At 40.3% G+C, this 16,545-nt stretch overlaps 1 protein-coding gene across 1 annotated transcript in view; it reads right to left on the reverse strand.

The window, feature by feature from the left end:
• The window catches only part of LOC117212796 (protein jagged-1), a 56,244-nt gene that overhangs the window by 6,872 nt on the left and 32,827 nt on the right, over positions 1-16,545 (reverse strand). Inside the window, exon 3 of the mRNA XM_033457835.1 lies at positions 7,991-8,282. Coding sequence (XP_033313726.1) covers positions 7,991-8,282 — 292 coding nt within the window. The remainder of the gene's footprint in view (positions 1-7,990; positions 8,283-16,545) is intronic.

The following is a 16,545-nucleotide window of genomic DNA, read 5'->3' on the forward strand; positions in this document are numbered from 1 at the left end:
AGCATTTAATATATGGAATCCTATATAAATAGTAATTCCAATCACTATTGTTATTAATAGAGATTACTACTAGAGATAATTATTTTATCCGAAGAATTGATAGAGCCGTGAGAGTAGATATCTCAAATTAATTATCATCTATAATAACATACATTGACGATGATATTTCAGAGTTTATTTATTTTTCACGCAGCAACTGCTACTTAAACGCTTCGTACGCGATTGGCAAACCCTCTGTCAACCGGTGTCTGCTTAAATCTAGGACATCTTACGCTTACACGCGGCTAACAGCTATTTTTCAACCTTAACCACAGGGTACACCAATCACGACGTGCAGCTGCATATTTTAACCTGTTCAAGATAGGTATACGTATGCATACATTCGCACGTACGGAAGAACGTATATAAACGAAGGACTCACACTGGCTCGCAGAATCTTTAATGATTAATGGCCGAGCTTTCTCGTTCTCGCGCGGACAACGAACGTTTACGTATATTTATGCGACTGCAGCGTGACGTTCGTGGCCCGTCGGATCCACGTAATGATCCATCCGGCCGTTTTCTTGCATCCACTGAGCGCCGATCGATTCCGTGCTATCCGGCTTCCAATTGTTGCGTGGAAGATGGGAACGCCAAGATTTCCCTCGCGGGCAACTCGCGCCTGGGCAATTACGGCGCAGAGATCAAGGGAAGAAGCGAGTGTGCTCGATCTACGGTGGTTAGATGAACTCACCGTGGAGCCCTCTTTTTCTTCATCAGCGACGCAACAGGTGCGCGAGGGTTGAAAGAGAAAGAGGATCGCGCTCTCGTGACCGACGATTCGCGCTTCGTTTAGGCAAGTCGATTACTGGGGATATGCCTGGGAGTTCGATCGACTGCAACACGGTATAGTGCGCTAATTGCGCTCGTCTTCCCGTGAAATCGAGCAAATCGAGTAAATCTACCGTGATGAATGCGCCACGACTTCGTCTGGTTTGTTTCGGTTCGAATGTTTTTCGTGGATCAGTTTTATGGAAGAATACATGGCTAGTTAGGGTAACTTTGATTAGCGGAAGTTTTCTAACGTTTGTGATGATTCTTCATACTTCAGTTAATAGTAATAGTTTAGTAGAGATTCTACATGTATGTAAATCCCTAAATTTTTTGTTTGGAGATTTAGACGATATTTGATCATTACGAGTAATGTAAAGATTTAGTCCTATGAGTTTAGATGAGTTTTTTTTATAAGAAGGAAGTTGCATAATTCGTATAAATGACGAAAAAACAGTGGTAAAACACGTTCACTAGCAGTCACAGAATGCGGGACCAACGTGCGAGATGAATCAGTGTCACATATCGCACCTTAACTTCAAAACTGACACGATCCAAAGGTATTAGTTCTTCAACAGCTGCAAACATATTTATCATTCTCAATTTGTACAGAACCTTCTTGTAGCGAGTTTTCATTTTCAATTGATATAGATTTTTCTGGTGAGTTTTTTGAATTGTGTTTCTCTTTTGCCGTATCAAGTTGTAACGATTTCGTGACAATTAAACTAAATAAAATCTAACAAAGATGCTTGTGTATAATATATCGTACAAAAAGTAACAAACTGCACGTGCTTTACTGTTGCAACAACGCGTATCATATTGCGTAAAATGCTTAAAATTTGCGCACGGTCTGTAATGGTCGGATTTCTTGGATAAAGAGCGACAGGAAACATGTTAATTGAACGCGAGTCGTAAAATTTTGACGAATTTGGCAAGTTGGTCGTGCGAAAAGCAATTAACAGAGCTTTCACCGTGGCTATCTCGTCGAAGTACACCGTTTCGCATGTAGGATCCTCGACATTAACAACGCTTCGCGTACAGTACCGTTCTCTCGTTGTTCAGGCTCTATAAATCTACCCGGGAACGTCTACAGTTACACGTCTGTGGAATTTTTTGCTAATCCGCCGGCAGTAGGCGAATTAACCCGCGCAATTCATCTTCGTACACCGTGGTTTCTTTATTTTTGTATTCCCCCGATCTGGTGAACAGAACAGATGCGCGAAGAATCGGATTACAGGTGAAGGTTCACGACTTTCACGCACAACCGCTTCAACCGTTTTACCTTTGCCACCAACGACCGATTATCTCTCCATAAAACGATCAACATTTAGCTTATCTTGCGCTATTAGCCGCGATACTGTACAATTCATCATCCGTCAAATAACACAAAAACTGTGCATAAAAGCGCACTCTCATATGTACATCTCACCCACCAGCCACACTTACTGTAAATTTACATATCGGTTAATTTTCCTATAAATTAAACTTTCTACGCAGAACATCATCTGTTTCAACTAAACTTTCCAATTCCTAACGACGGAGTAGATGACGTAATAAATAATATCGATACTCTTCGACTTGATTAAACTTTGTGTCTCAAAGCAATTAACGAAGTCAAGAGTTCGTGTTTAACGCAGCATTTAATTTCACGGCGATTCTGCGTTATATTAAACGCGGTATTCCTTCCAACGCTTCCTTCTAACGCTTCTGATCCTCGTAAAAGAGCAGTATGGAAGGATTTTATGATCGTGGTGAAAAGGGGTCAAATGCAAACGAACGTTCGCGCTACGAGCCTAGAAATACGCTGTACTCTCGACAAGGAACGGTGTGTTGCATGATGCGGTCGGTGCATAGAGCTCGTGTGAAGACGATGCACGAGTGAAATTCTCGTATTGACCTTTCACAGCGCGACAAAAATGCCGGAGCCAGTTCTCTACCTCTCCATCTCTCTCTTTCCTCTCATCTCTCGTAAACGACCGACCGGCTCGTCGTCTCACGAGTACACGATTTCCACCGATAGTCCCTAATTGGGATCGTTTGTCCTTTCCTTTTTCCCTTACGTTCGACGAAAGTGGAACGTGTCTAATTGTGATACCGATAATATGATCCTCCTGCATCGTTAAACCGTCGCCGCAATAATTCCGTGTCAAGGGGATGCGACCCGGTTCGTTCCACCGCAAAGATAACGGAATTTCTCTTTTTATAGACTGCTATTATTTTTGATAGACTCGATATAGATTACTGTTACGTTTATTACATATCTATCGTGAACTTGTTTACGAATTTAGCAATTTGCTTCACGGAATATTTGTCTTTTTTTATAGATTATTTTTCATTTTCATAAACTCGCTGTAGATTATTATTATTTTTATCGTGGATCATTGCGTGGAATTTTTTTAATGAATTTCACGATCAGTATTTAAAATATTTATGCTTCTTATGGAACCGGAGTCTAGGTGACTCCTTTAATCTTCTTTCTTAGCGATTTTAATGAACGTTTTCTGTTTTTAGAAGCCTGTAGCTACAGAAGTACGTTTGTAAGTTAAACTAGTTGGAAAAATTGTATCACAGCTGTAAAAAAATGTGTTTGATTGCGTGAGTGGTTTGCCTCGCACTGTAAAGTTTTAAGGAGGCCGAGAAGATCGAAGTGTCTCTTCATAAATTATTGTAATTACATTTTTTATAGATTCGAGTTCTATCGCTTTCGATACGTCGTAAAATTCTGTCTCCTCGCAAAGCCCAGCATACGTATTCTTACATCAATTCTTATGTTAACTTGGAAATTTCTGTCATGGCTATGGAAAGTCGTGTTTAATCATGTGAATCTTTTACTGTGCACTTTGAAGCTAACGAAGTCGAATGACCATAATCTCATCGATAAAAGGAGCATTAAAACAGACGTTAAGCAAACGAGAAGATCTTAAAGTTCACAGTGTCAAGGGAAACCGGCTGCGTCTTCGAGGCAGCCACTGTTTTCTGTTAAAGTTGAACGAACAATTTAAGAGATTCTTTGAATTCGACGAGTGTCTTGTCACAGTTCCTATTGCCCTCGAGCACCGCAAGTCCGAACAGTTCGGTTTCACACGATATCACAGCGGTTGCTAATTACTATACCGCAGAAAAGTCTAATAGTGCTTCGTCCTACTTTCTCTGGCTCGTTTTCAACTGTTCCAGCACATTTAAGCCTTTCGAAAAATCCTGCGAGCCTTTTGTTATCTATGTTGGATAGATAGTCGGTCTTAATGGATATATAATTAACGAACGATTATACTTGGCATTTGCATATGAAACGAAAGATAAAAAATGGAAGATATATGACGATTCTTGAACGACGCTTAGATAAACATCGTTAATGATATATTCATGCAACAAGGAATAAATAGACTTATTAAAATTCTTTATCGAAGGACAATTGGAAATTAAAAAAAGCCTTTATAAACAGTTACTATTAGAGTTACTCTCATTTTTTACATTCTGAATACATAAAAATACTATTTTCCTGCGATCTATTTCTCTATGATCGGAAATTTTTTCACTATTATGAAGATCACAGCTGTACGCTGTTTCACACGTTTTTCTAAGAACTTAAAACTCGCAATATTGTCGTAAACAGATCGATTCGTATTAGAACAATTATACAATAACAAAATATAGAAATAATACGGAGATATACAAAAGACTTGAAATAACGCGAGCAAAGTAAAATGAGATAAAATATAAAGTAAAAAATGTAATCTCTAATTATAAATTATATATTCTTACAAAAGATTAAATAGTTTCTACATTTTTAACTTTACAAATATGAAACACGTATTTCCAATTATTAAGCGACACACAAGAAATTAATTTCTAATCATAAATCACGTATTTTTACAGAGAATGAATAAAGATTAAACAATCTGAACGTTTTTAACTTTACGAATATCAAACACGCTTTCTAAGTATCAAGTGACACACAAAGTTCAATTTTTATCATTTCGTTCTCCTATAATACGAAATATGAATCTCTTTCAGCGACCATTAGGGGACCATACTTTCTTGAACAATGTTACGAGATTCGAGGATGATTTAAGCGTTTACATAGCTGGTGCCTTTCGAAAACGATGTTCTCGAAGGGGGGATACAACGTACCACAACTCGGATAAACACACGGGGAGGCGGAAGTAACGATTAAGCAGCGAAGAAAGAGCTGGCGTATTAGCCCGGGCAGCATTGTGCTAGGGGATCTGGCGTGATGCTGCTCTCTACCTTTATACGATCGTACGACATGCGTCTAACGTCCGCCCATTAAGGCACGCTTCGAGATAATTCGTGTGTTTCGCTGTGCCGCGTGTTTGCATCTTTGCCTATCAGACACTCGCGAGACTCGCGCTTTTCGTCTCGATAAAAGCTCCACGTGGAACGAGCTTCTTGCATCTAACAGCTCGATGCTTATCTTTTTAGTCATTGAACTCTAGCGAAAATCTCTCCACATTTTCCAAACTTTTATTCAATCTCTTATCAGTTTTGAATCTTTCCTTTTTCTCCAAGTTCGAAATGGAGATAATTTCTCTATCGTCGAAAGTAGGAAATATAGAGAGGTAAGATTGATTCATATCTGCATGAAATCTACTTTTCGAAACTTTTTTCATTTTTTTGCTAGAATACTCGATTAGAATAATCTTAACTCTGGAAATCAAATGATTATCCCTGGTGGAATTATAGTTACAAGGTAGGTCTTACTTCTGGATGATTTACGTAGCATATCTTTGGTATATTTTTTGCAATATCTCGGAGGTTACAACAACAATGAAATATCTAGTGGAGAGCCTTTTATTATAACGTAATATCGATCCTCTTGATTAGTGGCTAATATGAACATTTAAATTCTATTAACAACTCCACCTTAGCAAAAATCCTATTAATAAATAATTGACAAATGACTATTTATTACTTGTAATAGACTTATAAGTAGGCCACTTCGATAAATGAACGCCAAACAAGGAAAAATAAATTATTCTGAAAACGATCGAAAACAGATCGGAGCGCGCTGTAATTAAACGGCCTTTTCCATCACCGTTAAAACAATGTACCTTCGTAACCTCAGTCATTAAATTACCGAACGATTTTCAATTACCGGAAGCATTAAAACCAGACAAAGGAGGAGAACGTGTTGATCGGAGTCGAGCGGAACGACACACGATCGAGGGGATGGAGGAGACGAAAAAGTAGATTACTATTTTATAAAAATCAGAGCCATAGCAAAAAGCTGGCATGAAACGACGGAGCAACACGCTTTTGTCGTCGCTAAGATCTCGTTACGTATGCAACGAAGCGTCGCGCAAGGTCTTTGCCAGGATATTGGCGGCTAAACGATTCCACCAGCCTTTTTTTGTTCGCCACGTCTGGCTGAGGGAATAATTAATCGATCCTCGAAGCGTGAAACCTCGCGTCTCGAGTAGTCGCGCCTCGCGCTCTGCTCCACTCGCTTTTCTCACGGACGGCTGCCGCTACAACCAAAAAAAACCGCGGTTATATTAGGCACCTAATGATTCGAGAACCAATTAAATTATTTTCCATTTGTTCGAAATTCTAAAGGAAATTTTAATCGAGTATTTTACAAGTTATTTTTCATTCTTTCCCTCTAACGGTATAATAAAATTAGGAAGAATTTAAAATGAGCGATTTAGGAATTAATTATTTCTTCGTCGACAAAATTTCTTCCATTTTTAGTAACAGAAATTAGATACATAGGTGGAATTTTTTAGGAGACATGAATACTATAATTATGGAAATATACAGGGGACGTGTAATATTGAAAAGTATGTGGACCGTCCAAAGTAAAATATTCGTTATGAAATTTATAATTTTTATATGTATTTTGAAATTGTTTATCTGCGTTCATAAAGATATGATTTTACATGAAAATCCAATTTAATGGCAACATTTAAGATGTGAAATTTCCGATGTATTATATTTGCTTGAGTCTCTCTTAGGTTAACCGTGAAACGGTTAAGGTCGATCAACTTGGTCGGCTAATCAAAACTTCTCTAAAGCAAATACAGTTAAAGCGAATCACCATAAATCGATAAATTCGAATTCTGAGCGGAGAAATATACATAAATTCTTCTTTTCCTTGGCTTTTCACGATGAAAACGTGCGTTCGATTAGCAAAGACGATGGGATAAAATAGTGGCGGCTTTAGATCCTAATTCACGATAATAATTATTCCTAACGGGTAAGATGGTATATACGTATGAACGATTCTTTAAGTCGAATACAACCGTTTAATCGGAGATACCGATGCGACTCGCAGCTAAGTAACTTTTCCGTGCTTCCTCGAGGTACATTTGATTAATTAGACACGTAGCTTCGCCGCCTCTTTGCAATAAATATAACCGAGAAACTGACCGTTTCTGTGTACGGTGTATTCGGAACCGAAAAACAATTACGCTTCTCTCTAGCTATAAATGCCTATCCAGCAATCCATGGAACCGATCGTATGTATGTTTCCCAGCGTGCTTGTCAAGCCGTGTCAAACCGCGAAGGGGAAAGCGAAAATCTTCCGGACATTCGCTCTCTGCATAAAATAATCGTATATGGATATTTATGTACGTGCATCTTGAAATGTCTACTCTAAAACAGCTACGAACGCTAATGTCGAAGTGAATTAACGTCAGTCCCACTTTTTTAAATACTGCTAAAATAATACTAAAATTTGAAATCAGGAAGAAGAAGCTAATATTAGCAGAGTATTCAGAATTAAATTTCTAAGAATCTAAAGTGTGAATTCTTCGTCCTAAATACAAAGCGGATATACTAGTTCCAGGTGTTCAAAATTTTCATAGTGGTCATTCAAAATGTGATAACAAAGGGCTGATATATAGTAGATATTGATAAAGCCATTAGAATTAAATTTATGCGAGTTTAAAATGTTACGAATAATATTCCTAGCTGCAAACGCAAAGTGATATGATATTAGCTTCCTTTTCTCAAATTTCGATATTTCGATCTTTCGAAATTTGGAAAAGAAGGAACTAAGCAATTGTTAGACATGAATATTGCACTGTTCAATGGACATGACAATTGTCTCAACGTTAAGTTTGAGATACTTTCTTTTAGAAGCAACGATAAGCTTTTTTTTAATGCAATCAGACTCGCAATGTTAATACGTTGAAATGAAATGTGAGAATTGACTCACCTATTTCACAATCGGCGCCTTTCCAACCCTGTATGCACGCCTTATCGCCATTCTCGTCGCAGGTGTAATGGCCGAATATGTCGTTCCTCGGCCTGCAGAACTTCGTGCAGGTCGCGTTGTAATAATGGTCCGCGCACTGGACCCGAACGCGATAAGCTAGATGAGCGTTTCTTCCTTCATGATTGAGAGTGTGCCACGTGGGTCCTGGCAGGACAATGCCGCTGAAACTCGCTTCCTCGATCACGCCTGTGCTCGCCTCGTCTCTCGCTTGCAGGATCAGCGTGAATTGCCTCTGTGAGCCAAGAAAAAAATTCGATAACGAGGCTGGGAATCTTCTAACTAAGGATTTTAGGAATTCTGGGAAATTTCCCAGAGCTCTTGGAAATTAGCAATTATGAGTTAAAAGTAATCCTTTATTTATATTTCCCGTTTTACTTTGTTCTGCTATACTTTACTATTTTACTATACGAATAAATAATTCTCAAAAACATAAATTGTAAATTAAAATTAATTCTCCTTTCATATCTTTTAGTTTATTCTATACCCGGTTTTTACTTTCTTTTACGTTATAGCCTTGTACCTTATATTATTCATATTTTACACTGCATTTTACGTTATGTTACTTTATACGTATTTTGTAACCAGTATATGCTGAATAGTCGTGTTCCGGCAAACGCGAATCGAATACGGAAAGATGACGTCACGCTTGTCTAGGGCTGCTTCGAAAGAGGAAGAGAGGTGGTTTGATGAAGCCAGCAATTAACCCTTGGTCAGCTTGAATAATTCCTTAGCCAGTGTGGCCTCTAAGTGGAACCTTCCGAGATGCACTTTTGCAAATTTAACACAGGGCTTCCTGACCCTCGGTAACCTCCCGTATTACGCCACAATAGGATTATCAATTTTTTACTTCCGTTTCCCATCTCCAGATACTTTATAAATTTAATTCCGCTATTTTCATCGTATCTTCGGGCATACGATCATCGATCACGGATAAATCATTCCTAAATCACCCAGTTTACGATTCATACGTGTCCGATCAATCTACACATATATACATACGTTCGTACGTTCCATCAATATCTTTTGATTGGCGTCGAGCCGAACTCGAATGTTGAACGTCTACGAAAGATTAAACGCAACATTCAATCATCCCTCCACCATACCGAGACACCTTGAGAGCTCATCGATAATCTAGTAAAAAAGTAGCCGAGCTACCCGAGGAGGAGGACGCGACGTCCGACCACCGGGGATGCAACACAACCAGCAGGGATTAAAACAAATGTTCCATCAAAAGGTGGCCACCGTGTCTCCGATAATTACCGATCGTCGTTGTAATCAGAGCACCGGCGTATTTTTCACCCGTGACACCTGTGTTCAATGTGTCGCCACAAATCAGAATAATTACAGCCACAGAGAGAGTTTGCGTGCGTTCGTTGGTCTACCGATTCTTTGACCAACGTTGCTTCTCCTCCAACGGCCGTACCTGATTGGTACCACCAATCAAGGCCCGTGAGTGACGGTCGGCTAATGCAATAAATAAATTCCAATCGCGCTGTCGCGGAAGACAGCGGCTATCTGTTCGTCCGGAGGCTGCTGAAGCGGAGACAGAAACGGCAGCAGCAGCAGCAAACGCGACCAGCAACGGATCCCAAAGGGGTGTCCAGGGGTCTGGGTTGTACGATAGAAAGCTGGAAGCGTTCCCGATGGAACCGGTCTCGTGGAGGAGAAAAAAAAAAAATAAATAAAAAAGGATCAGCGCATCGGCGATCTCGCGTGTGCTCGCTCGTGTGTGCGCGCGGTTTAATGAACTCGGTTGGATCCTCGCTGGTAGACAATGAGAGAAAGGACGAGTCCAAGCTCTGTAGCTCTTCGTTCGACTTTTTAATTAGAACCGCAGGTGTTTCGCGTGATCACTCAGACCACGGGGGTGGCTGAGTCGATGGAACCGGTGGAAAGTGAAAAATAAGCTGCGAGTTGCCGTTCCGCCGCATTGAGACCCGAGGATAACAAACGACGCCGAATAATAGATATCTTCCGTGCTTTTCAACGATCCACTCTTTTTCTTTCTCTTATTTCTCTTCTGGAGCCTACTTTTCGATTAGCGAGCCAGTGGTACGCCACGCGGGGTTCCACGCTAGAAAGAAGCGTTCCGTGTCACGATACATGTGGGAACCGTGTTGTTTCCCCTCGTTGATCGATTTCCTTTTCTGTCCAGGACCTATTCAATATGACCGGCTAACCGCTCGATCGTGACTGAACTGTCGATCGACAAATTAGCGAAAACATTCTCCCCCGCTGGCAACCCAAATACTTAGATAACGCGGCTAATGTCGCGCGCCTTTCTTGCGGACAAATCGCTTCCTAAAGCGGCGCGACACTTCCACCGTTGGAAACTCCACGTTTTTGCTCAACTTTGACCGATTTGGCAGCGAACGATCGTGGAACCTGTTCGACGGTGATTCCCAGTGATTTTCAGTCACCCACGAGAGACAAACCTTTGAAACGAATTCCGGTTGCTGGTTTTTTTTTCTTTCTCTCGATACAGTTAGGATTGTGTGAAAGTGTGTCTTTAAAAGTTATTAGCCGATTTTTTTGAATTTCTTAAAGACATTGAAATTAATAAACGTTGGTTGCTGTGTAATAATATATATCGTTTCATGGGTAAAGTGAAGATTATTTCTTTTTATGGCTGAAGTAAAGCTAGACAGACTAATTGCTTGTATTCGTTTCGACTAACAGCGATACGCGATAAAAAGTATATAATATTTATAAAGAATATATTAAATTAATAAAAATATTAAAGTACGAGTAAAAGTACGATATTGTCTGTATGATGCGAAACTACCATATTTTCTCCCACTAACCGTTGAAAGTCGCGAATTTCAAAGAATATTTGATACAGTTCAAAGTGCGAGTTATTCTTTGAGTTTAATTCAAATTAGCCAAGTTATCGAGTCCAAGCAGCTTGAAATTATTTTACAAGTATGAACCTGTTGTTTCTTGACTTAAAATTTCCATTTATCCTTCTCATTAAATCAAATCATTCCACGTCAAGTTGTTTGAATTCAAATAACTCGGCTATATAAGAGAACCCGACTGCCAGAAAACAGTAACTGTTATTCTAAAATTAGTAGCTGCTTACGATTACTCTAAAAGCTTCTTTGACAGGAAGGGTACAACGGAAGGAGCGCTAAAAGCAAAAAGACAAAAGGGTAGAATGATGGAGTAGCTAAACGATGCTGTGTGATATAATCCGAAAAACGGCCTTGAGCAGCCGATCCATCTTGCTCGAAGAATAACTCGAATCTGTTCAGCTGTCATTTTCTATTTACCATCGATCGGATCGTTCTCCTTTAAGGTTTCGAAATTCATCGTTCCATTCGTTCCCTCTTCCATCAGCTGTCCCGTTGAAGAAAGGAAAAAAGAGAGAGAGAGAGAGAGAGAGAGAGAGAGAAAGAAAGAAGAGAAACGTTTCGATCCGTACGCCACGAAAATGTCAGAATAATAGAAATTTTATCTGATCGTAATCCACGCGCTGACTCATATCGATTAAGACGGCTGGACAATGAAGAAACGTCGGACGGTTCGCGAGCTGCAAAGGCACAAAGAACCGGCTGGATGCCGCGACGTGTGGAAGTGAACGCGACGGACGAACGAATTAGAATATATGTACGAGGTGCGAGAGAAAAAAAGGCGAGCATGAAAGTCGCGGGCGTGGGAACGACGGGCCCCAAGCGAGCCACCAATTAACACCAATTAGCGCTCATCTGCTCTAGGTAGTGGCAGCGACGAGTGAGCCGACTTTACATTTAGCACGAGACACCCGGCTCGACGAGGATTGGCTACAACGGTGCTCTTTGTACTGTCCAGATCGGCCCCGAGAATTTTGCACTTCCGCGAAAGGTCGGGAGAAATGGATTAGGGGCACTCAATAGAGGAAATGTGTCTTTCTTACTATCTGCCAGGTCACTTAACCTTTCCAATTTTTATCCTCGAATTTTTACTAACATATTATTTGTATTATACGAAGTTTTTGGAAAATTCACGATTCTTGCGAATTGCATGCCTGCAATAAATATCTTTTAATCTCTAGTATATGCATTTTTAAATTCGTTTCAGATTTTATCAATACACGTAATCGCGATAGTTTGGTCTCATTAGAGTTTCCATGAACTTTCCAAATGTTTTCATAAAGATAATATTCATAAAAGGTTTCTACATTAAGTATTCAAACACTTTCGCGAGCCACTGCATTCCTATTTATGTATTCCTATCCATTATGCCTATGTTCATCACAGCATACATCGCATCTAAGTTCTAAAATTTGCATTTCCTTGTTCCACCATCGAGGAAAGTACCCACTCACCACTCTGTCACAATACGACGAACGAAGTATATACAAACGAAGCGTCTAGGAATTTGCGTGGGTGTTCCGCAGAAAACTGCGTTACGTGCGAATTTCCCCTTTCGCCTTTCACCGAGCAAAACAACGGGCTTCGTTTTGTTCGGACGCGTTTAAAGAGCGCGGCCGCGTCCTCGCACAGGCGTGTAATAAATTATCGGATGGATCGCGGGTAAAAGTCACGATCTGACCACCGGCGGTCTCGATCATCGATCGATCCAGCCATGGACGTGGGTCGTCCGGTTTCGTGGGCGTAGGAAATTCATTAAGTCGGATATTATTCCGTAAGATGCGGTTCCAGGATCAATTAATTAATTTTCTGTGGCTTCGCGACATTAATCGTTACGAGGGTTCTCCGCACGCGTGTTTCTTAAACTTGATTTCAGACGCGTTATGGTAATGTGATTTTGCACCAGCAATATCGTGTCATTCGACAAATTCATATATCTAATGATGCAACGCAGACAAGTATGCAATAACGGGATAGCACGATGGTGTGCATTGTGTTATTAGAAATATAAATCAGACATATGTGTCGGTGATTATGAAAGCGGCCCGAGTCGAGAATCTAAAAAGAAAAGGAGTTTATCACTTATTTCACCTTGCGTTTATTTATACTACAATAATCTAAAACGATCTTCTAAAATTAATAGAAGAAAATAAACGAGTTAGATCACTTTTGTAATTGCCGGCATATATGTTGGTACATCGTCATCGATTATTATAATTATAATTATAATTATATCGTAGTATATAGTAGTTATAGTGTTATAATTATATCGCATAACTCGTTCATTCAAAATCTTAACTGGATTGCTATTTAGTTAGAAATTTCAAGATCTCGTGAAGTTATCTACAATGTTAGCGAAATATCGGAAATAGCTTTCTGTTGGATACGGTTTACGGTCCGGAAGCCTCAAACAGTATTAGACATAAGTGTTTGTAGTGTTAAGTATAATAGCGTGAAGCGTACCTAACAGCGTTAGGTGTGATAAGCCAGGCTATAAAAGCATCAAGACTTTAGCTAATTTTATGATAGAGACTGAGAACAACGTCTTGTAGTTTGTCTACAGATTTCAGAATCAATTTATCTACATTTTGTAGTCACGGTGAGTCGGCATTTTTACCATCTTAGTAATGGATCAGAGCATCACAACGTGGAAATAAGGCGTATTTGCCGGGAGCCGAAAAGGATGGACAGAAGCCGTAGCGGGCACGTAGAAGCGGTTGAGGAGCCTCTATCTGGCGTTGACTGTCGTTCCATCGCATCGTGGCGCTCGTCGATGGTAGACGTGTACACGTCGATCGTGTGGCTCGGTAACTACACGTACGTACTTACGTACGCCGAATAGAACGCCTTCTCCTTCTCTATGTCAGGCGACGTGTCTTTGGTTTCGCGGAAAAGATCGAACGAGCGGTACGTGAGGACGCGTACTAAGCAGAAACGAACCTCCAGCACGCCCGCCACTGATCCGGGAAGCCGTGAATGGTTTATGTCTTTTGTCGATTTATTCCGCGAGGCTTTCTACTTTCTTTCTTTCGACGACCCTCGTCCCGGCTTTATGTCTTTCCATAAACACTCGGTATGGAAAATTTGAAATTAAAATATATTTCAAACGTGCAGTTGAGCATATAGCGACAAATTGCGGATTTTGTTATGAGATTTTGCGAATGTAGTGTTCTGTGTATGAACTGCGCATTTGGTATGGAAGGAAGATCGTATTGGTTTTGGAAGAAGCGAATGTGATAAATCACGATTTTTTCTCTGTTATAGAAGAGCAATTTTCGAATTCAATACATTGCGAACTAATTCACCGATCAAATTTTATTTTTGCATGTTTGTATTTTATTTTAGGATCAAATACCCGTTTTTGTCAGCCACTTGAACGTATCGAAAATATTAGTAACATTAATTATATACAAAGTAGTCGTATCTACAGTCTACCCAATATTTAATCGTTTTATTTCTTTTATCTTTCTCCTCCAAAAATGTGTTTCGAAGGGTGTACACATTCGAACGAGCCTCTGTGTTCTACACGACTATTACGCCAATTTATTTCGTGAAAGTCCCTTACGTAAAATCGTTGCGATATATTATTATTCATTGTACTGTATCATCTCGGCGCATTCGTAACTCCATACTTAACGGTAACACAATGCCAATCACAAACCACTCTCCAAAGGTTGCTTTATGAAAATCTACTGTTCTCCTCACTTCTTTGCGTTCGTATCTCTTCAGATATGTTTTTCCTTTATTATACTTTATTTGCAAAGAGCATGGAATACACAAAAGATCGAGTAAAATTATATTAGATACCATAGCCAAATATTTACTAATCTAAACTATCTAAATTTTAACATCTATCTATATTTTAATATAAAAAATCTAAAACTCGAATTCTAAAGTCGAAACTATCTAATACCTATCTAATTAACCTCTAATTAACCTCTAACACACTTCTATCTAATTAATAATACCTATCGACATCGATGTAACATCCATTTTGGGTCATATAGATCAGTGGAATTTGGCGAATTACAAGGCAAATTACTTAGTTCGGCTGAAGCATCCTTCTTATTCGAATAACCCTGCCTTACCTATTCCGAACATCACCTTTAAACAGACTCACCTTTCAGCGGCGCGTCGCGATAAATTCGATTCTCTCGCTATAAGACGGTTTGCAATGGAATTCCAGCGCTCCGTTCCTCCCAAAAGCTGCATTCCAACAGCTCCTCCGTTCAATTACTTTCGAAAGCGATTTCCCAGGAACGCAAGGCGCGGACGAGGTCCCTGAATCCTTGTGGAATTCCGACTTTTGATCGCTTTCGAGCACCGCCTGGCCGTGGTTTACCCTTGACCCTAAATCTCGCCGCAACAATCGGGGGTCTCGAGGTCAGGCGTCGCGATGCGATAAATTCGCAGACTTATTCCCTCTCCTCTTATACTTCGGAAAGAACGATTCATCTGACGGCGGGCCAACGTAGAAGAGGGTTGTTCCACGTCCCCTTGAAAATTCCAGCGAGCGCCGAAGGGGAAGTTTCGTTCTGGAATCCTTTCCTGCGTCCTCGGTTCCCAATTAGCCGGCTGGCTAATAAATCTCGCGTTGTCCCCGACGAGAACCGTAGAGCGAGAGGACCGGCAGCGCGGAAGGAGAGAAAAAAAACGAACGTCCGTGAGGAGGAAGCGGACACGCGGCCAGAAAGGGAAGGAAGAAAGAGTTGTGGGGGGATCCTCGAGCGACAGAGGACGTAGAGAATCCTCTTGCAGCCGGTGGTAGCCACTGTTCGCAGGGGCACAAGGCCAAGAAGCCTTCGTACGATGTCGCGACCAGCCTCTTTCCTCGCTTCGAGACGCTCAAAGGAGGAGCTTCGCGAGGAGTCAGTACCTCGTGATACTGATGGTTGTGCTGTATGCTGGTACCTCTACCTGCATATCGCGGGGAACCTGGCATTCTTCGCGTTAAATGCCTGCTCGACGAGCGGGCTCGACTCTCGCGCCCATTTACACGTACGCGAGTTCGTTCTTCTCTGTGTATATGGATGGCTATAAGATGAGCTTGGAAACGAATGGAAGTATTTCGTACGAGAGATATTGGAAGAATAGAATTCTAGATGCACAGGTGTCTCGAGTGAGACTGTTGGACATCTTGAAGTAGAATGATGTCTCTTGAGCGTCGTCTGTTTCCCAGACGAAAGTGTACAATGGCGTGCTGCAGATTCGTTTGATGTCAACGGATTGGAGAGTAATTTCGTTGATTTCAAGATGATGTAAATTGATTCTCTTTTGATCAGTGCGTATATGGAGATTCGAATGAAGCTTTTCACTTAATCGTTAGTGCTATGTCGAGGGGTAAATTTCGTATTATTAAAAACATATATAGATGGTGCGAATTTTGGAGTTGTATTGGAAGAGAGAACGATTGATGGATTCTGAAAGTAAAACTATAAAGTAAAACTTGGAGGATTTTATTTTAATCGGTGTATATTCGATGAGTGAGATTCGAATGAAATTTCTTTTAATTCCATCGTAAATTCTGCATCGAGGGATTAATTCCGTACTATGTGAAAGATAAAGTCTGTAAAATTGCAGGCTTTATAAAATAGAATGGTTGATTCCACGTAGAATGCAGATATACAATAGCTCATCTTGTTA

Source organism: Bombus bifarius, unplaced genomic scaffold (genome assembly GCF_011952205.1).
Source record: "Bombus bifarius isolate JDL3187 unplaced genomic scaffold, Bbif_JDL3187 scf7180000008379, whole genome shotgun sequence".
In the NCBI taxonomy this organism is placed as follows: Eukaryota; Metazoa; Arthropoda; class Insecta; order Hymenoptera; family Apidae; genus Bombus; species Bombus bifarius.